Source organism: Emys orbicularis, chromosome 2, assembly GCF_028017835.1.
Source record: "Emys orbicularis isolate rEmyOrb1 chromosome 2, rEmyOrb1.hap1, whole genome shotgun sequence".
In the NCBI taxonomy this organism is placed as follows: Eukaryota; Metazoa; Chordata; order Testudines; family Emydidae; genus Emys; species Emys orbicularis.
In genome coordinates this window covers 235,513,345-235,539,560 of record NC_088684.1, presented here as the reverse complement: position 1 = coordinate 235,539,560, position 26,216 = coordinate 235,513,345, and the positions used below count along the sequence as shown (strand labels likewise).

Sequence of the window (26,216 nt, the reverse complement as noted above, 5' to 3'; positions counted from 1 at the left end):
ACGCATGACTGCAGTAATAATTACAATCTGGGCTGAGGTGAGAGGTAACTGAAGGGAAATGGCTTTAATTTGAAAACAAACATCTACAAAAGCTGGAAACAGGGCAAACTTGGTCTAAGAATGCCTGTGGGGAGAATGGCATGTTTCTAAGTGTGTCTCTTAAAAATGCCAGTGAATGTTAAAGTGAGAGGAGTGAGTCATAAGCACATGAGCAGGGAGTTGAGTTGAAGACAAGAAATCATGCATCTCTGCTTAATGCCATCACATGATGAGCCCTGGGGCTCTCCATTTAATCACAGAGGAGGAGGGCAGCAGATAAACATTATTCTCACTTCTCTGAAGAGAGTTAACCTGTGCAAGAATTGGGGACACAATACACACACACACTCCCACACCATGAAGGGTCTCTGCCTCCTCCTCCTCCTTGGAGTCCTGCTCCTGTCCGAAGGAGTTCTGCATGCTGCTGCCAAACGTGAGTGCCTTGGTTCCTTCCCCTCATCTCCCCCCACTTCCCCAGCTTTAATTTGCTGAGATGGTGTGATCACAACTATGCTGCTATTTTGAAATGTGTTTTGCTTTGGTTGCTGCAGCTCAGGGGTTGGGTGCTTTCAGGCTGCAGCCCACCCAGCTGGGGGTTATCTGCCTCTGTGGCTGCACATGTGATCTGAGCTGGGATAGGAATGAGGAGAGCTATTCTGCTACCTGTTGTAACACCCGGGGCAGGGTGACGGGCTGATGGGTCCTGAGCCTCTGTTGACCTCCCCACACCTCCGGATGAGACACACCAGCTCAGTGACTGGGACAACGAGCCTCTGCTGATTTCCCCACCTCTGGAAAAGTCCTCTGGATGTGACTCACCAATTCAGAAACAAGGGTCTCAGGGAGGAGCCCATTCCCTCTCCACACTGACAATGGATCATGGATCCTGGGGAGGGGATTAAGTCTCTTTGGAATTCTCTCTCTCTTTTCCAGGTCTGACAGACCCTCTCGAGTACAGAGGGGCAGGACCGGTTGGGACTGAGCTATTGCTGACCTTCCAGGAGTCCATGGTTGACTTACTGGCTCAGGGATAAAGGTCTAAGGGTGGGGACTGAGCCTCAGTTGGCCTCCTTTCCCTTCCCTGGGCAACACACTGTCTCAGGGAATGCTGAACCTCTCCTCACCTCCCCATTTCTCCACCAGAGATAGCATACAAGCTCAGGGATGGGAGCCCAGCTGAGTTGGGAGCAGGGTGCACGGAGCGCCAGCTCCTCTTCCAATAGCACTAAAGTATGGTGTCATTATTAACAAGAATCACTTTCTTGGGTTTTATTATTAGACTGGCTGCTTTGGACTCAGTTGCTCCACATGTGGTAATGACTGACACTTGCTTATGAAGGCGGTGTATAGTTAAGTGGAGGAAAAAACTTCAATAAAGGCTCTTTTTTCTTACCCCTCAGTTCATCTTCATGTGGTTTAAAGGGACTGGTGCTGAAGTAGATGCTAGGGTGAAAAATCCAAAAGCTTGTGAAACTTCTTATATTTGATTGAGATAAACAAATTACAAGCGAGTGAAGAAATGCCATAGGAGCTTACCTTGTTAGAATTTGTGATGGCCAAATTATGATTAGGGCTGATGGTTTGTCATGGAAAAAACATACAAGCCACGGTCCAGTCATGCAGGAAATGCCAAAAGTTGCAGGGCACTTTGTTTGAATCCAGATATTATCCATTTGGCAATAACAACTTGTTTCACACATTAAGCGTGAGGTTGTGACTGGCCATAGGGAGAGTGCATGAAGAAGGAAGGGGGCCAGGAGTCTTCCCCAGCCCTCTACTCCCTTTGCAGAGGCCAGGCACAATTGCAGCCCTTGCATGCTTCTGAGGTCAAAGGCTGCTCCCTCCCAAAGACCTTGTAGGGCACAATTCCCCACAGAGCAGGGAGGGGCTAGCAGCAGCGCTGGCTGAGCACAGAGAGTGGTGCACACGGGACCAGTCAAAAGGAACTCCAGTCCGGCAGCAGCCTCAGTGAGTAGGAAGGCGGGTGGAAAAAAAGCAGCTGTTGCCTCTTCTTCAGCACTGCTTCCCTGCCTCCACCTCAGGCATCACAGTGTTGTGCAGACACCGCTTCATCCAGCTATATCTGCACGGTGCCTCTTCTAAACTACAGAGAAGTGACAGGACCCCTGAGCACATAACACACCACTATAGGCACAGAGGCAAATTAAGATTTATTGGTGCCCTGGGAACAAAAAACATTTGGGCTCCCCTATACTCCAGGGACACAGGGGTGCCAGAAGTGGTGCCAGCCTCTTCCCAGTGGGGGGCTGAGATGGACTTTAACCCCCCCCCTTGCCACAGGGCCTTGCCCCTTGCTCCTCCTCTTCCCACCACGTCCCCACCCCCTGGCCAAGCCGGAAGCTGGAGCTGGGTCATGCTAAGAATCACCCAGGGAGCCCAGGCTGCTGTGGGGAGCTCTGGACCCTCCACATGCTCTGGGCAGTGTGCTCCGGGGGGCAGGGACATGGTCCAGGGGCTGCTCTCATGGCTTTCTGTGTGATCCATCCATAAAGCAGTCCTTCTCGTTATAAAGTGAACCAACTCCATGACTGCAGCGGTACATCCAGCAATATGAACAATTTCTGCAAATTTCACAGTAAAAAATGCCTGTTGAAACTTTCTTCTCTTTAGCTAGATAAGATAATACAGCACAGCATCTAGAAAAATGTACAGATGGTCTTAATACTTTGGGATGTAAAATATTTCTTGCCAGGGCTTGAATGGGGACAGGGGGAAGTACGCTCTGGTCTCTTCTAAACAGATTACAGTGAGATACACTGGGAAGAGGCTGGGTATGTGTGTCCCAGGGACCCCATGGTGCCAACTGGGAGAGAGCACAACTGCACAAGGGGTGCAAGAGGTTTTACAGGGATCCCCTGGGTCGGATATATGCATAATAGTTCATCAAAGGGTGGCATGTGAGGTCTCTACCGAGAGACAGTAGCCCACTGGTCATCATAATAATTGAGAAGCGTATGTACCAATAATAGCAAAGAAGTTATGTGTCTATACTGGAGATTATATTCTTAAGGTCTTGGAGTTAAGGTAAGTCATCAGGAGGTAACTGTTACTTATCTCCGTATCTGGCCATCTGTATATTGTGTGCCTCACAATGTATGCCTATTTGCATACTGAGCCAGATGCAAATTAAGACATTATAAAATCTACAAGAGAAGAATTCTTCAGGAAAAAAAAACAGCAGGAGGGGTCCTGTTTATGAATGAAGACAAAGGATTGTTCTAGTACATCTTGGGGTGCAAAGATGCACAAGGAATCCTTCATCTAGGATCCAAACTGATGGTGTGCTTGTCTCATGAAAGGAGGGTCAAAGCCAGCCTAGCTGAAAAGTGCTATAAGGATTCTCCACAAGACATGAAAGTATCTTGTTAATTAAATCTATGCTCAGAATGCATGTTACGATTTTGTTTTATATGTAACCATTTGTTTCCAACATTTCTACTCCCTTGAATCACTTTCCTTTGTTGTCAAATAAATGTATACTAGATTTCACTATAAACGTATCTAAGTGCTGAGTGTTAAGCACAAGAGCAGGGGGTGTACTGTTTCTTTGGACGCAGCAAATTTGTGAATACTGCAAGTGCCCAGTGGACCAGGGGCTGGACACTCCAGGGAGATGCTTGGGGGGAGGGATAGCTCAGTGGTTTGAGCATTGGCCTGCTAAACCCAGGGTTGTGAGTTCAATCCTTGAGGGGGCCACTTAGGGATCTGGGGCAAAAATCAGTACTTGGTCCTGCTAGTGAAGGCAGGGGGCTGGACTCGATGACCTTTCAAGGTCCCTTCCAGTTCTAGGAGATGGGATATCTCCATTAATTATTATTATTATTATTATAACTGCTAACTTGTAGAGTGACAGCGGGGCCTACAAGGCCTAGAGGGGAGTGTGTGTGTTGCCCAGGGCTGGTAGAGCTGGGGATCTGACCCATGGCAGGCACAGACAAGGTTTCCTCACACTAAAGACAGATGGTAGCAACATGCCTCTGGGTACCCTAAGAAGAGTCAGAGTATTCCATACCCATTTATAGAATCATAGAAATCCCCTGGAAGGGACTTCAAGAGGTCATCTAGCCATCCCCCCACACTGAAGCAGGACCAAATATACCTAGACCATCCCTGGCAGCTGTCTAACCTGTTCTTAAAAACCTTCAGTGACAGGGATTCCACAACCTCCCTTGGTAACCTATTCTAGTCCTTAAATATTGTTACAGTTAGAAAGTTTTTCTAATATCTAACATAAATTTCCCTTGTTGCAGATTAAGCCCATTACGTCTTGTCCTATCTTCCATGGTTATGAGGCAAAACTGATCACCATCTCCTTTATAATAGCCCTTAATATACTTGAAGACTGTTATCAGTTCTCTCCCCCCCACAGTCTCCTTTTTTCAAGACTAAACATGCTCAGTTTTTTTAACATGTCTGCATGATAAACCTTTTATCATTTTTGTTGCTCTCCTCTGGATTCTCCAATTTGTCCACATCTTTCTTAAAATGTGGTGCCCAGAATTGGACACAATAGTTCAGCTGAGGTGTCACTGGTATTGAGTATAGTGGAACAATAACCTCCCATGTCTTACATATGACACTCCTGTTACTACACCTCAGAATGATATTTGCCTTTTTCACAACTGCATCCCACAGTTGGCTCATATTCAATTTGTGATCCACTATAACCCCTAGATCCTTTTCAGCAGTACTACTGCATAGCCAGTTATTCCCCATTTTGTACTTGTGCATTTGATTTTTCCTTCCTAAGTGTAGTACTTTGCATTTGGCTTTATTTAAGTTCATCTTGCTGATTTCAGACTAATTCTCCAATTTATCAACGTTATTTTGAATTCAATCCTGTCCTCCAAAGTGCTTGCAACCCCTCCCACCTTGGCATTATTGGCAAATTTTATAAGCCTACTATCCACTTTATTGTCCAAGTAATTAATTAAAATATTGAATAGTAATGGACCCAGGACAGACCCCTGAGGGACCCCATTAGATATTACCTCCCAATTTGACAGCGAACCATTAATAATTACCCTTTGAGTATGTTTTTTTAACCATTTGTGCATCCACCTTATAGTAATTTCATCTAGACTACATTTCCCTAGTTTGCTTATGAGAATGCCATGTTGAACTGTGTCAAAAGCTTACTAAAATCAAGATAGATCACATTTACTGCTTCCCGTCTTTTCACTAGGCCGGTAACCATGTCAAAGAAGGAAATTAGGTTGGTTTGGCATGATTTACTACTGAAAAATCCATGTTGGCTATTACTTATCACTCTATTATCCTGTAAGTGCTTACAAATTGATTGTTTAATAATTTGTTCCAGGATCGTTCCAGATATCGAATTTAGGCTGACTAGTATACATTCCTGAGGTCCTTTTTGTTCCCCTTTTTAAATATAGGTACTGTGCTTGCCCTTCTCCAGTCTTCTGGGACCTCACCTGTCCTGTTCTTGAAGATAATCACTAATGGTTCAAAGATTGCTTCTGCTAGTTTAAGTACCCTAGGGTGAATTTCATCAGGTCCTGCCAACTTTGAATATATCTAACTTATCTAATATTCTTTAACCTGTTCTTTCTTTATTCTGGCTTGTGTTCCTTCCCTCTTGTTTAATATTAATTGTGTTAAGCATCTGATCACAATTAAGTTTTTTAGTGAAGACTGAAGCAAAATAGGCATTAAACACATCAGCCTTCTTAGGCCTGGTCTACACTGGGGGGCTGAGGGGGGGGGATCGATCTAAGTTACAGTAACTCCCCACTTAACGTCCTCTTGCTTAATGTTGTTTCGATCTTATGTCCCTGCTCAATTACAGAACATGTTCCATTTAAAGTTGTGCAATACTTTGCTATAACATCATTTGGCTGCCTGCTTTGTCCACAGCTGCCAGTCCCCCATCAGCTCCCCTACTCCACCCCCCCAGTACCTCCCACCCACCGGCAGACCCCGCAGATCAGCGCCTTCCCCTTCCTCCCCCTGCCTCCTGCCTGCGGCAATCAGCTGGCTTGCGGTGTTCAGGAGGGAGAAGGGAGGAGGGAGGGGGAGGAGCGAGGACTCGGCGCGCAGTCTCCCCTTCCCTCCCCTGCCTCCCGAACGCCACAAACCAGCTGATTGCCGCAGGCAGGAGGCAGGGGAGGGAGGGAGGAGCCTGCGTGCCAAGTTGTCGCTCCTCCCCTCTCCTTGCCCCCGGAACGTTGCAAGCCAGCTGATTGCCGCAGGCAGGAGGGAGGGGGGAGGAGCGAGGACGCAGCACACCTCCCACCTACCTCCCCTGCCTCTTGCCCGCAGCAATCAGCTGGCTTGCGGTGTTCAGGAGGCAGGGGGGGGGGGGGGGGCTGCGCGGCGTGTCCTCGCTCCTCCCATCCCCCTTCTGTTGAATGCTTCAGGTACCTTAGGTACTAAACTATAAGTAAAGCCTCAATCCTGCAATGCATTCCATGTAGGCAGATACCTATGTTTATGCGTGTTCCCATGGACTTTAATGGATGCAGGGGTCCACCTGTGTAGAACTCATTGCAAGATTGGGGCCTAATAGCTCACTATTACATTCCTAATGTCTCTTTTAATAATCACCTGTTGACAGTTTACATGTAACTTTTTTGGTTTATAAGCCACTGAAAATATTTTTTAAAGTTCTGAGAAAGTATAAATGAGCAAAAGAAGGGCTGGAAAATGTTCATCCATGTGATCTTATCCCTCCAAGAACCCTTTCATATAACTGGAACATGTCCTAAAGTAAGGAAAGGATGAAATATGTATAGCCTAAATTCAGAGGAATTTCCATTGTCAATAGACTGGAAGACATAAGCTTTGTTTATAATGATAAAGTTCCAAGCACGTCCATCGATTAAGAGTTTTGCGTTCAGTGCAAGAATTTAGTATTGTGAAATGGAGCAGTGGAAACATTCATACTTTATGTTGCTCATATTTCTATATAGAGTTTCGAGATGTGATGAGCCATGGAAGATCTTCTTCTCATGTCAGGTCCCATAAGAAGCTACATGGCTGGTATCCTGATCAAAATCAGTGGAATGAAAAGCTTTATCCTTTCTGGGAAAAAGGAGATCCTAGATGGAAGGACTGCTGGAGAGGTAGGTCTAGATATGAAATCCTAAAGCTCTGGGAAATGTAGCCAGAAATTCTATACGATAGAATAGAAAGTTATAGATAGTGCGTTTTGTACTGTACATATCCCAAAATTGCTCTACTCAGTAATGCACTAGATAATAGTACTTAATACATTGTCTGACGAAGCAGCCATGGCCGCCATTACAAAATCTGCTCAGTAATAATTCACAGCCTCAGATATTAAAATTTGGTTTATTGAAAAGGAACGTTAGCCAGGCCAATGGGAAAATCCCCTGTTCTCTGTGAAAAGCGCCAGTAGGTTGGGATCTTCAACTTCCACCCCAAAGGCACATCACTGGATCAGTTTAACACTTTCTATGAAGAACCAGCACATTGTATGGCAGTTTTATCGCCACTGGTTATGAGCCCAGGACTAAAGGCTACACCTTCTGATAGAGACAAAAGAGCTGTCCTCTGGAATACGCTGCCTCTTTTGTGTACAAATCTGATTCTAGTTTATAGTAGAGGAATGTCTAGAGAACAGTTGACTTCAATTGACTGCAGTGTAGCTACACTGATTTATATTGGCTTAGAATCTGGCCCAATAAATCTAATTTATTGGTATAGTTTTGGATTTTGAAAAGCACCTTAGTGACTTAGGATCACAAATTCCACTAAAAGTACATGAGACTTGTGCCCCAAAGTTACATAGCACTTTAAAAAAAAATCATACTAATAATTTCCAATTGGTCTTCTCCAAACTATTTAAGTACAAAGTTTATAATTTTTGTTGTTCTGGTTAGATATTAAGGGCATGCAGTAGCTCAGATGGTTAAATGCGGGGCAAAAGAGAGTCTTCAGGAAGGTCACTACAACGGAGCATAGTATGTTTTAAGAAGTGATAGAGACACTTAGGGTCATCTCCTCAGCAAGTGTAGATAGGTGTAGCTCTTTTTGCAGCCAACAGAGTGATACCAGTTTATGCAGCTGGGGGTCTGGCTCTTACAGTCTTTGTAATAAGTTTAACATGATTTTTTTGTTTATATTGTGCACAAATAAAAATAATAGCTACTCAAAAAGACTGATGTATAAATGAAATCTCATCTTAATTTCTTCAGGAGGAAAGGTGGTGGCCAGATTGACCTCTGACAGCCCAGCTCTAGTAGGATCAAATGTGACCTTTACTGTGACCCTACAGTTTCCCAGGTGCCAGAAAGAAGATAATGACAGCAACATAGTATATGACAGGAACTGCAGGAATGGTAGGTAACAATAATACCCTTATATTATGAACAAGTCTGGCAATGGTACTGGTGCATTTGTGGTCTACAAAAGTGTCATGAACACTTGGAACCATCAGCATTCTGCTTCCAGGCTGCAGTTCTATCCCTGTTAAATTGAGAACTACAATAATGTCTGACTTGTGTCACACAAAAGGTCCTTGTTCAGAAGATGATTGTCTTATTTTTACCCATCTGCACCCCCTACATATAATGGCCAAGAACTTTAAATGGATTTTTTTCCATTACAAAATGTTTTAATCTGGCTCCCAGAAAAACCGTTGCTGCTCAGCTCAGCTGCAAGTTTGCCCAGTCACTGGACTGAATACTGGCATGTTATATCAGTAATATGAGTTTTTCTAACTGGATTTGTAAAACTGAGACTCTTCAATAAGGAGTTTAGAGTTCACTAAATAACATCTTTATATGGCTACCTCCCAAGGAAGAGCAGATCTTACATTACTGATATTTCAAAAATAAAAAACAAGCAGGGGGAAATATCTTTTTAAAATAAAAAACGTTTTTGGCCTTCGTTATACCTCTTAAACTAGGAAAAAAGGTCATAAACCCAATGTTTTTATTTGCTGCAGCTTGGCAGAAATAAACCTTTGTTCCAACGTCCAGATAGATTAAATAACACTTTCTACCGATCAATTTCAAGAGATGTCAATCACTACTTGAATAGCATAGTTTCTACTTACTTCACAGTGTAATGACTGAAATGCTTGTATCTCTCCTATGCTTACTAATTTTGTGCTTTTCCAATGAAGAAACATATATTTTTCTGATTCTAGTGGTGCTTGCAGTTTAATGGCACTTATTTAAAAATGACACAACTGGCTCTTCTGACAAAAGAAAGGAAGAAAAATAAAGAGCAAGCCAAATTCTACTGAGAGTTTCACAGCTGCAGCTCCCATTGGGCCAGAATGCACGTGGAACCCCACTGACCTCAATGAGACGGCATTGTCCTAAGGGGCTGGCAGCAGAATTTGGACCAACAGCTTCAATTGGCATCTTCTCTGTGAGCCAACAGAATTCTTGAAAACAACTACATTTTTTCGTTGGAATAAAAACATACCAAGCAGCAAATATCTAGGATTATAATTAGAAAGAACAGAGGAATTGTGATGTAGTGAACATTAGTCTGAAAATGCCCTCTCCTCCTGCTCCATATTTAAAAACGACCGAAAAACGATATTGTGGTTTAAATGTAATAAATGTTCTGCTTTGGTGGTGTAAATTCTCTGGGCATGATCATATCCACTGAAGTTAATAGGTATTTTTCATTGACTTCAGTGCAATCAGGACTGGGCCCCATGTCTTCGGCCTTGTTCCTCATGATGCACCATAGGCATGTGGTTCCCACATCTTTACATAACCCAGTCCTTGTTATTTGCTTATGTACAATAGTCCAGACAGTTTCATGAGCATCTAACTGAGGCAAACATGAGCTTTCACTTAATCTGTCTTAATACTGTGCTGGGAAAAAGGGGTCTTGTGGTTAAAGCACTGGACTGGAACGCAGGATATCTGCAGTCTGTGTCCGGCTTTAGCACAGACTTCCTGTGTGAGCTTGGGCAAGTCATTAAGCATGTGGTGCCGTAGTGCCTACTATGAAATTGAAATAATAATACCTCCATTCCCTGCCTTACTGAGTCATTGTAAAGATAAGTTAATGGACGTGTCTGAGGATCTTTGTTGCCATGAATGAGCCCCATAGAAATAAAGAAGGGGAAACATTCCGCTTTTATATAAAAACACTTATAAATTTGCCACTTAATAATCTGTGATCTATTTCTACACCTAGATTCCTCAGACTTTCCTGACCAGTATGTCTACAACTGGACTAAGTGGATTGATGACTGTGGCTGGGAAAACTGCACAAGCAACAATACCCATAATGTGTTCCCAGATGGGAGACCTTTCCCTCATCATCCTGGCTGGAGAAGGAGGAACTTTGTCTATTTGTTTCATACAGTTGGTGAGTCCAGTAAAATGTCTCTTGGTTTTGTGTCCTAACTTGTTTCCCTAATGCCGTGCATTACAATCCCCAAAGAGGAATTCAACAGTTGTTGAGTGAGAGAATACTAAACACATTCCGAGCTGCTCAGCGAGAATAGCAGCTGCTCTGTTAATTCCTCTGAGGTTTGGAAGTCATATACTACCATGACATGTTCTGTAAGACTGCAAATGCACAGAGCTACCACTGTTGAAAAGAACTCCTTTCTCAATCACAATTTGGATAGAACATTTAAAGGAAATCTTCAGGGCAAAGGGGGAAGCCAGATGATTTAGTGATTAGCACTACCAAGCAGCAGTCTGAGGTTCAGGAGTGATCTTGTGCCTGTAGGTCCTCAGACTGGTTTCTTCACCTCTAGAAAGAAGGTGCAATGTGCATTTTGCTTCAGCACTCCTAAGCTGGCTGAATATAGTTCTGTTCTTGTCCTGGTTGTGACTTCCAGCAACAGAGTGTGTAATAATTGGCCCATCCCTGCTATTAGGGTTACCATATGTCCGTATTTTCCCGGACATGTCCAGCTTTTTAGTTCTTAAATTGTCATCCGGGAGGAATTTTTAAATATCTAAAAACGTCCAGGAAAATACGAACGTATGGTAACCCAAAGTCCCAGGGCTGGCGGCACTTCCTGGGGCAGCTCCCGGTGCCTGCCCGCTGGCAGGAGCCTGCACTGTGGACGGCCCCATGGCACAGAGGCGGAGGGGGTCTCCGTGTGCTGCACCGGCTCCCTCCTGCCCAATCAGAGCTGTGGGGGTGGGGCTTGCAGGCGCCGGAAGCAGGCAGAGAGCCCTCCAACACCCCCCCCAACTCAAGCCAACCCTAGGAGCCAGAGGGATCTGCCAGATGCTTCCCGGAAGCCACCCCAGGTAAGCACCGCCAGGACTCCCCACCTCGCCCCCCAGCAGGTCCCTCTGGCTCTTAGGGTTGGGTTGGGTATGGGAGGGGCAGAGGGCTCTCTGCGCGCTGCCGGTGCCTGCAAGCCCTGCTCCGCGGCTCCGGCAGCTCCCATTGGCGCGTTTCCCGGCCAATGGGAGCCACGGAGTTCGCGCTTGTGGTGGGCGCAGCACGTGAAGACCCCTTGGCTGCCCCTGATCCTAGGAGCCAGAGGGACCTGCAGCAGGAGGGGTGAGCAGGCGAACGGGGCGGGGTGAAGAGGGGAGTGGTGAGCAGCGGCGGTTGAGTAGGTGAGGGGTGAGTAGGTGAGCGGGGGTGTGAAAAGGCCAGCGGCGGGTGGGCGGGCAGGGTTGAGGAGGCAAGAAGTGGCGAGCCAGTGGCAAGTGGGGGTTCTCGGGGCAGGCATGGGGGTTTCTGGCAGGGGAGTGAGGAGGTGAGTGGCAGGTGGGAGGAGGCGAGCAGTGGGTGGGGGACTGAGGAGGGACGCAGCAAGCCAGTGGTGGGTCGGGGGTGAGGAGGGGTGCGGTGGCGGGGCCTAGCGGGGAGGAGGCGGGACCTGGGGCAGAGTGGGGGCGGAGCATGGGAGGACGGGGGGTGGACTGTGAGCGGGGCCGACACCCCCCGTGGAGTGTCCTCTTTTTTGAATGTTCAAATATGGTAACCCTACCTGCTATTGACTACACTGTAAATCTTAGGCTCCTAACTTTGACTGGCAAAATTATTTTAGGTATTAATCTAATTTAGTTGCATTGGGGAGATGAAGGTGCCTTGGCAAATGCCTTTTCTTGGATCGGTGGGAGCAGGCACATCTTTCTAATGCCTTTGGCTGCTTTGCTGAAACTCAGGAAAAAAAACTTAATGGCAGGGAACATAACAATGACATGAAGTGTGTTTGAAAAGTACATTTCACACAAATGAAGGATGAGCATAAAATATACACTTTTGATTTAGACAATCCAAAATTTCACAGAAATGCTGCTTCTCTTTATAAAACTTTTTCTATCTCATCACAAGAGGAAAATATGAGTTCATGTCCTGTTCACAGGCCAGTACTACCAAAAAACTGGAGGCTCTTCAGCAATTGTTTCCATCAACACAACAAATATCACCCTTGGCAAACAGATGATGGTGGTCTCCGTTTACAGAAGAGGTCATCGAAAATATGTTCCAGTTGCAACAGCAAGTGGCATCTATGTTGTGACAGGTGAGTGGGCTGGACTAAACCACAACTAAATACTTGGCAGTGTTTGTAGTGGAGATGTTACATAAATGCAACTAAAGTGCTATCTGGGAGAGTAGGGAGGGATATAAGGAGGGATTGGAACAAGTGATGCTTTTAACTTTCATGTGAAATCTCTAATAGGCTAGCCTAAACAGTATGGAATAAGTCCTCTTAGCAGACTTGTTAAGAGTTAGTTGAAAAATGTGTCCTTAACTATAGATATTAACACTGCAAATATATAAGTAGGGATGGAAATGAATTATGCTAATAATATTTATCCAGAACCCTATAGAGAATACTTTTTTTAATCTATCTACAACATCTGATACTCCAGAGTCTTACCTCATGCTATCCTGCAATTTGACTTGTCCCAAATAAAATTTAAGATCAATTTCTACTTATTGTTCTTTGTCTGAAATGTTTGAATAAGCAACAGAAATCTGTGGTGTACATAAACTAACTTACCTTTCATACGGAATGTGAATCTAAGCTTAAACCTATGGACATAATGCAAATTGCCCTTTATTTTGTCTGCATCCCACATGCATCCCTAGTACTAATAGTCCAAAGAAAAGAAATTGGAGGGACTTCCTGACCCTTTTTCTGGATGAAATTCATCACCCTTCTCTGGATGAGGCTGGCTAACGTATTCCAGGGATTATTTCTATCCCTTCATTCTGGCTGTCTCTTAAATTTAAGTAGCCCACCAACATCAACCCAAATGCACACACTGCAACAGTTCAGTCAAGGGATCCTTTTTGCACCACTGGAACAGACAAACCAATTCTTGCACATGGAGTATAAGACTTGCTCACTATACCTCATTCTCAGGCTCTCATTATCTGTGATCTAGACAATCTCAGATAAAATAATGGCGAAGGCAAAGTATCTTATTCACGAAGGGCCACACTCTGACACTCTTGCTCATGCTGAGTAGCAACTTTCGCCACAAGTGGTCCCATTGAAGCCCATGGGAGTTTTGTCATTGACTTCAGTGGTCGCAGGATGAGGTCCCCCAACCAAATTCACTAAATCTTAATGAATTGAGTTTCAAGGGTTTTTCCTCCTCTTTTGTACTGGGGGGGGAAATATGTAGGAAATTACAATAGGACCTTTAGAAACACAATTGATGTAATAAAGATACTACTGAAAAGCAAATGTTTTGCTTTCTAAATGCATCAGATTGCACCAAATGGCAGGTATAGAACAATATTAATGGGACAGGGAACCTCCAGATGACTAGATATAGGGTCTTCAGTAGATGCACATGACTCTACCTGGTTGCAGTGTTTCACTTTATTACTGTAATCTATTGAAAAGTGAGTTAAAGAAGAAACCTGTATTAAAGAAATTAAGCCTGGCAGTTAACATGGTGCAGGCTTGTGTCTTACACTGTGACCTTTGCAGTCTGAGGGCTGTGAAGCAGTCTGTTATTTGCATCCATACACACCTGCTTCACTTTCTTTCATTTTTCCTGCAGACCAGATTCCTTTATATGTGAACCTGTCCCAGAAGAATGACCGCAATGCCTCAGACTCTGTCTTCATCAAGGATTCTCCTATCACATTTGATGTCAAGATCCATGATCCCAGTCACTACCTTAATAATTCTGCGATCTCCTACAAGTGGGATTATGGAGATGGCAGTGGCTCATTTATATCCAACAGCTCTATTTCAACTCACACTTATACGCTGCAGGGAAACTTCAGCCTGAATTTGACCGTCCAAGCTATTATACCTGTACCTTGTGGGCCTGCAACACCTACCCCACCACTTCCTACCTCGCCAGGTAAGAGTCTGTCAATCAATAGGAATATTAGGAAATAAACTAATAATGATCATTAATAGACCAACATTTTGGTTTTTAAAAATTACATACCTTTAAAAGCTTTATGGTCTTCAAAGTTGGAGCTACACAGTTTTTGTAACATGCTCTCTGTATGTGTGTGTATATATATCTCCTCAATATATGGTTCACTCTATATGCATCCGAAGAAGTGGGTTGTAGCCCACGAAAGCTTATGCTCTAATAAATTTGTTAGTCTCTAAGGTGCCACAAGTACTCCTGTTATTTTTGCGGATACAGACTAACACGGCTGCTACTCTGAAACATATTTACACTTACTTAAGAGTCTGAATCAATAACAGGATAACTATGTAGTCTAAAGTTACAGATATAAAAGGATTCTAATTTATGCTAAAACCAATTTACAATACCCTGACAGTGTAAAGGAGCGTTCAAGGGGGAGTAAATTACATGTGCGCTCACTTTATGGCCCCTCAACACTGGCAGAGCAGGGCATGCGTACATGGGGAAGTTATTCCAGAATAAGGTAGGGTGTGAATTTAAAGCGCAATGCCTGTTCCAGAATAGCTATTGTGGAATAGCTTATTCTGCAATAGATATTCCAGACAATTTCCTAGCGTGGCCAAGCCTTTATAATAGTGTGAATGAGAATCAAGCTTGTAAGATTTTTGTTTTGACTGTAAATCTATCCAAATTGTCACCTTTATTCAGTTACTGATTTATAATCTCATAGAAGTTTTATATTTGCAAAGTTTTGCAGCTCCAACTTTGATAATTATAAAGCTACCACCATTACAGTGTAAAGTTGAGTGGGTCAGTATGTTTCAAATTTTGAAATGTCAACGGGTTTTTTTCTCTCCAAAATTTTGAGACTCAATCAAAAAATGGGGAAAAAGTCAATAACATTTTTCACAATTTCCTCCTTATATTTCAATCCAGTGTAAATTAATAGATAAATACCTATTTTAAGAAAAAAACGGAATCTGTAATTTGTTGTTATTGATTTGGGAATCTTAAACAAGCATTTTCATCTCCCCATACTTTGCAGGTCTACCTTCCCTTGCTTAGAGACAGATGACTGCACTTGAAACACTACAGTGGGACATCCGCAGCACTGCAGCTGCGCCGCTGTAGCACTTCAGTGTAGACACTACCTACGCCGACGGGAGGAGTTCTCCCATCGACGTAGGTAATCCACCTCCCCGAGAGGCAGGAGCTAGGTTGACACAAGAATTCTTCTGTCGACCTAGCGCTGTCTACAAGGGGACTTAGGTTGACTTAACTACGCCACTAAGGAGTGTGGGTTTTTCCATGAAGTTTAGCCAACCTAATTTTCTCCCACAGACCAGGGCTAAGATGTGGGTACGTTTAGTGGGAGGCTACCAAATGTGTGTGATTCAGACAAACTAATCCAGCACTGTGCCAGAACGACCCTTTACACTAAATAGAAGGTGATTATACTGGTGGTGTATTTTTGGCTGTGCTAATTATCACAATGGTCTTTTACAGGGGCAACAACTCAAAACTCAACCAGTGCTGCAAACAAAACTGAGTCAACCACTCCTGCTAGTAAGTTTATATCTCCTCCTGTGTAGACTGTGTCACGGACTCACAGATCGTGCCCACTCTTGGCCCCGTGCGGTCCGTGGGGGGTGCCCCTTTTAGTGAGACAGCCCTTCTCGGGGGTCCACTCTCTCTCGGGGTCAGGCCCCTCCACCTCTTGGATCCGCACCTCTCTGAGCCTTAGCACGTCTGTCTCTGCCGTGGGCCCCCTCAGGGAGTCCACTCGCTCTGGACACCCGGGGCCTCCACCCCCGAAGGGGTTGATGCAACCCTGTTCTCTAGACCAGAGTGACTCTCAGCCAGCATGAAACAGGAGGGTTTATTGAGAGTTGAACACAGCACAGGAAGCTCTCTGACCCTCAGGCCTGGCCTCCCTCAGCCCAGCACATCCCAGTCTCTCTGCATCCAGGTGGGCTCTGCCTGCTTCCCCTCTCCAGCCCCGAGCCCCCCTGCTCGCAGCTGGGCATCTGAGATCCCCGGCCCCAGGCCCTGCCTCTGTCCATTGTCTTCTCTCCAGGTAAACAGGGTCGTAAACCGGGGCCTCCGCTCCTGCTTCTCTCCTCTGGCTGGAACCGGCTGGTTAGGTCACTGGGTCCTCACTCTGCAGCCCATTGTCCTCCCACTGGCCAGAACCGGCTGCGTCTCCTCAGCTGGGCCTCTGGGTCACCAGGTCGCCAGGTCACCGGTCGCTGGGGTATCCATCCTCCCGGCCATCGGCTGGGTCCCCACGTCCTCTCTCCGGTCCTCTGCAAAACACACTCCCTCTCCCCTCACCTCATTAAACCAGTAACACCCAGGGAAACTGAGTCCCACCCCCTCCGCATGCAAACCATTGAAACTCCACAGAAAACAAGAAAACCCCCCACTTCGTCACAGACTGTTAGAAACATTTTCTAGTAAATGATTTTCTATAATTCTTACAGCTTGATTCACAATGTCAGGGGCTCATTTGCTCATACTAACCTCACAGTTTCCTCACAGCACTAACTTGAGGAAGGGATTGCAACCCTCTTGCCTTGTCTGCATGCTCAGCTTGTTCCCCTCTCTTTCTGACAGCCTCCCCTCAGGACCCAGAGCACAGTCCTCCCTTCCCAAGTAGGACACCAGTGGCAAACCCCCAACATCAAGTCACAACATCCAATCCCAGTTATCTTAAATAAAAGTTCGGTTGGCACAGGAGCAAGTGTGGCGGGGAAAGAGGGGGCAAAATTAAAAACAAAGTATAGAGCAAATGGTGCAGGAGCTCTGGTCTGGCTGAGTGGCACTCAACCCAGGACCAGAGAGGGAAGGGGACAAAGGTGTCTTCATGCCATTTTTGTGGTTCCTTAATCTTGAGGATGGCCCTCAGTGCCTCTTAGATTAGCCTCCCCCAGTTGCCCTTGGCCTCAAGATGCTGTTCTGTTGGCCAAATGCAGAGCACATGACTCTCCAGTCATGCCCTTCCCACCCCCACCAGACATGCTCCTTACATCAGTAGCTAGGAGAGAAGTGGCTTAGAGCCTCTATGCTGACTCTATAATACTTAGAGGGAATCCCCCTATATAAAGGGAATCTCTAGGAGGCTTTTTAATGTAGCTTTATGGCCCCTTTTAATCATCAGAGCAGTACAAAGGGATGATAGTAGTGATTCTGGCTTAGCTATTGGTTTGTTTGGATTTGAACAAAAATAAAAAGAGATGCTTATTGAAAGCTCACTAGTTAGGCTAAAAGAACAGGAGTACTTGTGGCACCTTAGAGTTAGGCTAATTTAGTATTCATTAGCTAGGCTAATCACTGTGCTGAGTGGAGCTCTAAACTTAGTTTACCTGTATGTTTGAAGAAGATTAAAACCTGACAAAGCAGCACATTGTCAGATCTAGCTACCTATGTCTGTCCCTGCAAGTTTATGTTTGTTGTCCCAGAAAGGTGTCTGACCACCTTCTTCTGGACATAATCATTAGCTGGTTGGTTGTTTTCAACATCTCTTGGAAGAGAATGATTCATTACCATGCAAATGGAGATAGACCCACTTTCTGGCTAATTGATATCGAATACCCCTTAAAGCCTCATGTAATAACTTATGGCTCAGTCCAACACCCACTGAAGTCAGTGGGAGCCTTTCAGTTGATTTTGATGGGTGTTGGACCAGGTCTTTGATTAACACAACTGTTTTTGAACTGAATCTAATGGATGTACTTCATTGTACATACAAATATCCAAACAGTGTAAACAATATGAGCATGAAATGACACATCTCACAGACAAGTACAATGTAAAACCTATACTGTATGCAACAAGAGACAGACCAAGACAATGGAAGGCCTTTATATACTGTGTCACAATATATCTGGAGACTGGAATGCATCTGATAACATATAGTGAAAGTACCTGCAGGTGGGTGGAACAGACATGATTAACAGTAGTAGAGGTAAAAAAAAGAAGAAGGGGGGAAAAAAAGAGAGAAGAGTGGCAAACTCATTCTGTGCAGAATGCTGGATTCCATTTTTAATCACCTGTGCGCTGGGGCATAAATTCCTTTCCCCCACCTCATGTGCTGAATGTGCTACTTCTGCAGCTCCTACTGACCTAGGGATCTGAAATCCAAATTACTCCTCTTGCATGGCTCTGCAGAATACTGGGGCAAGCAGTTTTCTTTAAGTTTTGCACAAGATCTCGCTGAGATAAACTGCATCACTTATTTACGCACTGTGCATTTAGCAGAAGGGCAAAAACCTAATTTTTTAATCATTTGGCTTCCCTTCATTGGTGGTGTGAAAGAAATTAATCCACTTAGACTTTGTCTCCATAACATAGATTGTGCAAAATATTTTCTAAGCAGTGCAACTAGCAATATGTTTCTTTCCCCTGCTCAATCCAACAGTCACTACTGCACCACCCTATAATCTGGACTCTCCCACCAGTGCTGGTGTAATGGAAGACACTCCTGATGGAGGCTGCCATATTTACAGATATGGACATTATAAAACTACTATCTCCATTGTAGGTAAGTGCCTAAATCAATAAGAGAATAGGAAAATTGGTTGATATGGTACCGAACATATATATGGGCTGCCTTGTTTGTTCAGTTTACCTGCTATCGTGTAAACACCACAAGAAGGAACTATAAGAACCTATTCTGCAGGCTTGGGTCTGGTTTCATAATTTAACGTACAGTTAGCTGACTGGCATTGTTTGCTTTTTTACAACCCGGTTTATCCAGTTGCTAAGCTCAAAAGATATGAACAGTAGAGGATTTGAGTGAGTTTGTCACTAATTAGAGTGGAGGGCAACTATTCAATATGGGGTGCAAGATTATGTGCATTGTAACATCTTAAAATTTCCAAGATTTTTTGAGGGGAATTTGGGGTGAGATAGAGTATAGTAAAGAGACCAGACCTGAGCTGACCATTAACAAACCACTTATCTTATTGAGTTTTTAAAGGTGTAGTCTTCAGAGCCAGTCAGGATAATTCAAACACAGACCATCTATGATTCTAAGTGGACTGTTTTTGCTGTATCATGTCATTGAGTGAGTAACATAACAGGTTGATGGGCTCTTTCCTCCCTTAGAGGGAATCCTTCAGGTAAACATTATTCAGATGACAAGTGTCCAGATGACAGTGGCTCAAGGTGAAAACTCCCTGGTTGACTTTGTTGTTACCTGCCAAGGGAGGTAAGTATATTCACTAATCTCCCTCTTTAGAAAATTAGGTACTTGGACGTTACTAGAATGCTACCCACATTCATATGCAGTTGCATGAACAACAGTTAGAAACACAGCAATTACCATCTGTTGACTGAAATTAAGATAATAGAAGTCTAATTTATGAGTTATATCAAGAGAAATTGTTGCCAGGTTCTTTGGCTTCAGACCAAAATGACATGCCTAAGCAAAACTAATAGAACTAGTTGGTGGGCAGAAGCAATTCTCTGTTTTCCAGGCAAAGATGGAGGACTTCAGCACTCATACTAAAAAGGGAAGTGGCTTGCTCAAACTGGGAGGAAGCCATCTTTCTAGCCATAGGTTTTTTGAAATTTGGAATAAAAACTTGCGTCAAAGGAATTCCTTGGATGCAAAGAGCATTGCATTAATATTCCTAGCCACAGGAAAGTGTGTGGATCTGAGAGAACTGAGAGGTACAGATGAGTCTTGGCAACATAACTGGGAAATAATCACTTTGAAAGTAATCCTAAAACTAGCAAGACATTCCTGCCACATGTACTAGTACAGCTAAGAATTTCCAAAGAGTTTACATTGTATGCCTGGTGAACTGAACCAAAATTAATAGATTTCATCAACTAACTAGGGGCCAGGTGATACTGTGCTTTGAGAAATGAGTGTAATTGCTGGTAACATTATATTAACTGAGTCTAAATGATGCCAGACATAGTTGTGAAATTATGTATGCTTGCAGGAGTGAAGTGCGGAAAATGCAAAGTCCTCTGTAGTCAGAAAATAATGAGTGTTATGCCAAGCAGCTAATTTAATGGAACATTAGGGCTACTGGGCCAGTTTTATATTGGTCTAATATCACTGATTCCAACAGAGTTGCACCAGCATAAAACAGGTCCAACTGAGGAGAATCAGGCCCAGTGAATCTATGAATTGGATTAGTAATAGTATACATTCATTTTCTCTCTCACACTTCCCCCAGTCTTCCTACAGATGCCTGTACAATAGTCTCTGACCCCACATGCCAGGTGTCACAGAATGTGGTATGTGACCCCGTTGAAGTTACTGATCAATGCTTACTGACCATCAGAAGAGCCTTCAATGAGCCCGGAACCTACTGTGTAAACATTACATTGGGTGATGATGCAAGCCAAGCCCTCACAAGTGCCCTTATATCTGTAAATGAAGGTGAGTCCAAATGGAACAGATGTTGAGGATCTGTGAATAGCTTCTCTTCATGGGCATTTCACTCTGTGTGTGTGTGTGTGTGTCTCTCTCTCTCTCTCTATTATTAATTATTTGCATTATGACACTGCTGAGAGGCCTCAACTGAGATTGGGCTCCATTATGTGAGAAACTATACAAACACATAGTAAGAGATAGATTAGAAACTCTCTGGGGGCAGGGACTAAGTAGAAAAGAGAGACAAAGGGTGTGAGGAGAAAACAAAGGCACAGACAGGGAAAGTGACTTACCTAAGGTTACCCAGCAGGTTAGTGCTAAAACCAGGATTAGAATTTAGGTCCGTCTATCAATCTAAAGTATTCATATGCCCCCACAATCTTTATTGTATTTCTCCTCACAACAGCCCTGTAAGGCAGGGAAGTGCCATTATCTCCATTTTACAGATGGGGAACTGAGACACAGAGAAGCTGAGAACTTACCCAAGCTGACATAGGGAAATCTGGGGTGGAGCTGGAAAGTGCAGCCTGGTCTCCAAGTCCTAGGTTAGTGTTCTGGCCACTAGACTACACTGCCTCCCCATTGACTTCAATATTGCTGGGCTAATTTACATAATCTGAGGAAGTGGCCTTTGGTGTTCATTCACAACACTGTTTTCAGCAGATCTTATTTAGTTTGGGCCGGATCTGGTGAGTCTGTAACAGCTGGGGGCACTCTGGGCCAGATTTTCAAAGGTATTTAGGCGCCTAAAGATGCAGATAGGCACCTAGTGGGACTTTCTCCCATTGATTTCAATAGGAGTGAGGGGCGTAGGCGCTTTTGAAAAATCTCACTGGGTGCCTATCTACATCTTTAGGTGCCTAAATGCCTTTGAAAATCTGGCCCTCAGAGCTTTGCAGGATTGTGCCCTCCCTAAATTGGTGTGGTGTACAGCACGATTGTTTAACGAAAGTCCAGTTTATGTGTATTTAAACTACTGTTAGGTAGGATGTAGTTCCACAATGTATACATGCCCCTTAGATGTATAATGCTTTCCAAATCACGTAAGGGTATATGTGATTCACACAGGAATGTACATCCCTGGCTGCTGTCTTCACAAGGACGACGGTGTAAACTAGCGTTACTGTCGGGCTTATCCAAACATTTATAATAACACACTGCAAGATGGTATGGTTTACATAGATTATGTCAACGGTTAACACTAATTTAAGACCTTGATTTGAATATATTTACATAGTAATTATGGATTAATAAATTAGGTCCAAATCAATGTGTACCTCTAGTTTACTCTGCTTTATAAACATAGTTGTGAACATGATAAGCAAGAGCATGACTGAGCATCAGTAAACTCACCACATAGATTGAAGAGCAGCCTCTGGACTGGAGAATTAAGATGCTTAATACAGATCATAAATGTAAATAATAATTAACAGTATTTATTTATTCAGTTTCTCCTGTGGCCAGATCTGGTGGGCTTAGGACTGGATCCAAGTGCAATGGTCTCTGAATTTAAGGCCATTCTCAGAGGTGGACTGGAAATTTGGTGGCAGAGCGACAGAGGAAATCACAGGCTGGGTCAAGAGTTAATTCCCCAAGCTGCCAGTATTACAAAGGCAGAACACTCAACCCCTAGGAGGGGCATCACATCATCATCAACAATCACCCCATCTACGGACACTCAGTCCTCTCAGGAGGATGCCCTGTCCAATCCTGGGCCAGAGAGGGGAATCACTAGAACACACGTCTAGGGCAAATGAAAAGATACCAGAGAGAGTCCATTCTTTCTCCTCCCTCAAACTCTACTCCTCAATGACATGCTAATTCTTATTCTCTGGGTTATAAAACGATTAAGTACTTTGCACTCTTAATTTAAACAGTCCCTTTGTAGCATAACAACTGGGCAAGTAGCAAAGTAACTCCAAATCTTGTGGGATGCCAACTAGCCCTGCAGTTCCTTTGCACATTGTAAAGGTATTTGCATGTTACAGTCAGCAAACAATATATTTCATATGGAAACATACAAGGCACTCTTAGTATTCACCTTTACTATAACCCAGTTGGTATCAAAGATGAATTGGACCCTACAGTCTGTGAATGCCGCTGAGCCCTATTGTTTAGCATAAAGGGAGTGTTAAATATACTGCACCTTCTAGAGTCATGTGGCAGAAAGAATGGTACTGCTGGAAAATTGTACCTCGCTGTATAGAACATGAGGCTAATATTTAAAACAAATTTGTTATTCAAGCTCCAGGGTCATCTTCGAGGACAGTGGAAGGTGTCTTGATCGCCTCAGGTTTCTTGGTGGCGTTTGTCATCATTGTGTCTCTCCTTCTTTACAAGTAAGTTGCTGGTTCCAACAGTTAAGAAATAGACCAGGATGACAAAAATGATTCCATGAATATTCAGAGGGATAAAAAATTGAATTTGCTTTGGCTATGTTTGCATCCTTTTGGGGTTTGCTTTCCACAAATATTTCAGCAAACGAGTTTACTGTCCGGAATGCTCATAAAACCAGCAAATTGTGGGTGAATATTAAAGAATATCATGGAAAACAAATTTTGAATTCATCAGCACAAGTAGTCATACTGGAAACATGATTCTATAAATTTTACTCATCCAATCAGAGAGAGGAAATAATACTAGGTGACTTATGTGTCCAATCAAAAATAGCCAATACATCTTAAGTTTCAGATTTAGAATACTCATAACAAAATGTGTATGAATGATCTGCAGACTAAGAATATTCATCAAAACTGTTAATCAAATAACTTTAACTAATAAATACATTTGAGAAAATAGTAAGGAGCTTGCAGACAATTCACAAACAGATACATTTATATTGCAGTATCAGGCCTTCAAGATCCCATTGTGCTAGGCGTTGTACAAACATATAGTGAATGACATTCCCTGTCCCAGAGAGCTTACAGTAAAAAAAAAAAAAAAAGACAGTCAAATTCATCATATAAATTATTTGCATAGCTCTAGCTAGTATTCCCACTCTTTCTAATTACTAAGTACCCTTGTTCTTCAGGTTTACGTTTTATTACCATCTGCATGCATTTACCCTGTCCTTTATCACAGTGTTCACTATTCATTCTCATTTAGTGTGAGAGCAGAACCCTGCTACCAGTTACTATGACTAGGTTTAACCATGGTTGTTACTAGCAAGTTTCTAATACAGTTTCATTGAGCCTGTATGAACAGGGATTTTTTTGTCTGTGAACTGTATTAGAAGCAGATTATAAAACTATACCAGGAGCAGCAGAAGCACCCTAAAAGTGTGTGTGGGAGGCCCACAGGAGCCCAATCCGTGCCCCCCTGTGCCCTCCCCCGTGGCCCTGCCTCTGCCCTTTCCCCTGAAATCCCGCCCTCGCACTGCCCCTTCCCCCAATGCCCCGGCCTTATGCTGCCACTTCTCCCTGAGGCCCCACCCCATCCCTTCCCCCGAGGCCCCGTCCCTGCACTGCCTCTTCCCCTAAGGCCCCACTCCAGTGCCACCTCTTCCCCCCAAGACCCCACCCAAGCTCACTCCTCTCCCCCCTCCCCCATCGCCTGCCTTTGTGGCCTTTTAAATGTGCGGGGGGCCATGGCCCCTTGGGCCCCCCTCTTCCGGCACCCCTGGACTATACTTATAATAAGGGAGCAGTCGAGAGCACAGATTGGCTACAATACTCACAGTGGTGAGGGAAATCATGCTAGAACCTTGTCAGAACAAAACATGTTTACACAAAGTCACAGCTAGCACAGTTTTGCTTCCATGGTGAGCAGGGCCCTGAAAAGAGTTCAAGTGTTTGCCCCCAAAACAGGGGTGCTGGAACAAGGGGTGCGGTAGCATCCCATGGCTTGAAGTTATTTCCATCATATACGGGGTTTATCGTTTTGTTCAATGACTTTCAGCACCTCCACTATAAAAATTGTTCCAATGCCACTGCCCCAGAATGCAGTGTGGTAAGGCTGGGTGTACAGCAACTTCTCTTTCCCAGTAAAACACAGAACTGTGTGCATAACAAGTCAAAATCATCTCTGGACCTCTATTATTTTCCTTAATAACCTCTCTAGACCTGGCAGCTCTCACATGATCATTCAGAATTAGTCACAATAGCCTCCTGTGGTGGTTTCCAGTTGTGGGGGAGGATGGAGGAGGACATGGTATCAATATTTGGCTCTCTCACATATTCACAGTACCATGTTAAATATGCACCATCACTGGAATCCATTTCAGTAACTAACTTTACAATGTTCCTTGCAGGAGGTACAAAGAGTACAAACCTATTGAAAGAAGTGCAGAACAAGCAGTGAACAGGGAGGGACTGAGTGTTTACTTCAACAATGTCAAGGCTGTTCTCTTCCCTGGGAACAATGAGAGAGATCCTCTGCTGAAAAGCAAACCAGGAATTGTTTAAATCTTTAGCGTAACCTCTGATATTAGAGTGTATATACGGGGTTTATGGCTGAACTGTACTTCAATGGATGACTACTTACTATGAAAACAAAGGATTAGGGTAACCTCCAAATATGGGTCGGTACATTTTGTAGCTCAATTTATTTAGAAATGGAAAATGGCTTCTTTTCAAAAATGGAGCCATTGTGATTACTCACTGTTCTTGCTTATGATCTGGGTCACAAAGTATTGAATAATAAACCACTCTAGACTGGGCATGATTATTCAATTCACCTAGGTTAATTTGTAGCTTGGGAGAAGAGGCTAGATACTTTTTATCTCCTCAGTATTTAGATCTTAAATAAGAATTGCACAGTCCCAGTGTTCTAGTTTATTCCCCCTCTGCATGCATCCCGCAGTCTGGGCTTTGTGGGGTTGAAAGACATGGAGAATATCCGTAATGGCCAACCCTCAGTCACTTTATAAAACTAGATCACTGACATCAGGAAAACGGGTGAACAAAGAAACCCAATCTACTTGGCTCCTCCTAAACCAACTACTAAAAGTTGCATTTAAAATTCTTACTGTAGTTGTTGCTGCTACCTCTTGTAGCTGTTGTTTCTACTGGTTTTGTGCCATCTGAACTGACTGCCATCGGCAACAGTGTGTCCTATCTGTGTCAGAAGGAGCTGCTGTATTCCAGAGGGCAGACAAAGATGAGGCCCAGCAGAGTGGTGGTAACAGGAGAAAGATTCTATATCATTCAACTATTAGTAAAGAGAACTAAGAGGGGCTTTTTTCCCCCTCCTTCTCTTCAATTTCATCTTGCTCTCTGTAAACAGCCACTAATTTCTCCTTGATCCTCCTGTCCCTCTTTTTTTGACTATTCCCTCCAAATAAATGAAAACCCCAAGCTGGGTAGGGCAATATGCTCCAGTTTCTGCTTGTCCACTAAGCAGCTGAGAAACTGTCAATATCTAGAAGGGTGATGTGCCTTTGCTTGCTTACTGCAGCTGCTGTGCTGTGTTAACTTTCAACTACAAATCTCACTTTGATATCTTTCTCAAGTGATCTAATAAAACCCTGTCTTTTAGCC

General features: G+C 43.8%; 1 protein-coding gene across 1 annotated transcript; it reads left to right on the top strand.

Annotated features, from left to right (window-relative positions):
- The first annotated feature begins 240 nt into the window (after nucleotides 1-240).
- On the top strand, nucleotides 241-25,142 carry GPNMB (glycoprotein nmb). The gene is made up of 12 exons (XM_065399615.1): nucleotides 241-472; nucleotides 6,993-7,145; nucleotides 8,241-8,384; nucleotides 10,210-10,383; nucleotides 12,359-12,517; nucleotides 14,016-14,324; nucleotides 15,852-15,911; nucleotides 18,766-18,888; nucleotides 19,455-19,557; nucleotides 20,540-20,745; nucleotides 22,985-23,078; nucleotides 24,989-25,142. Exons 1-12 carry the CDS (start codon nucleotides 241-243, stop codon nucleotides 25,140-25,142), a joined length of 1,911 nt encoding a protein of 636 aa, XP_065255687.1.
- The last annotated feature ends 1,074 nt before the right edge of the window (nucleotides 25,143-26,216 follow it).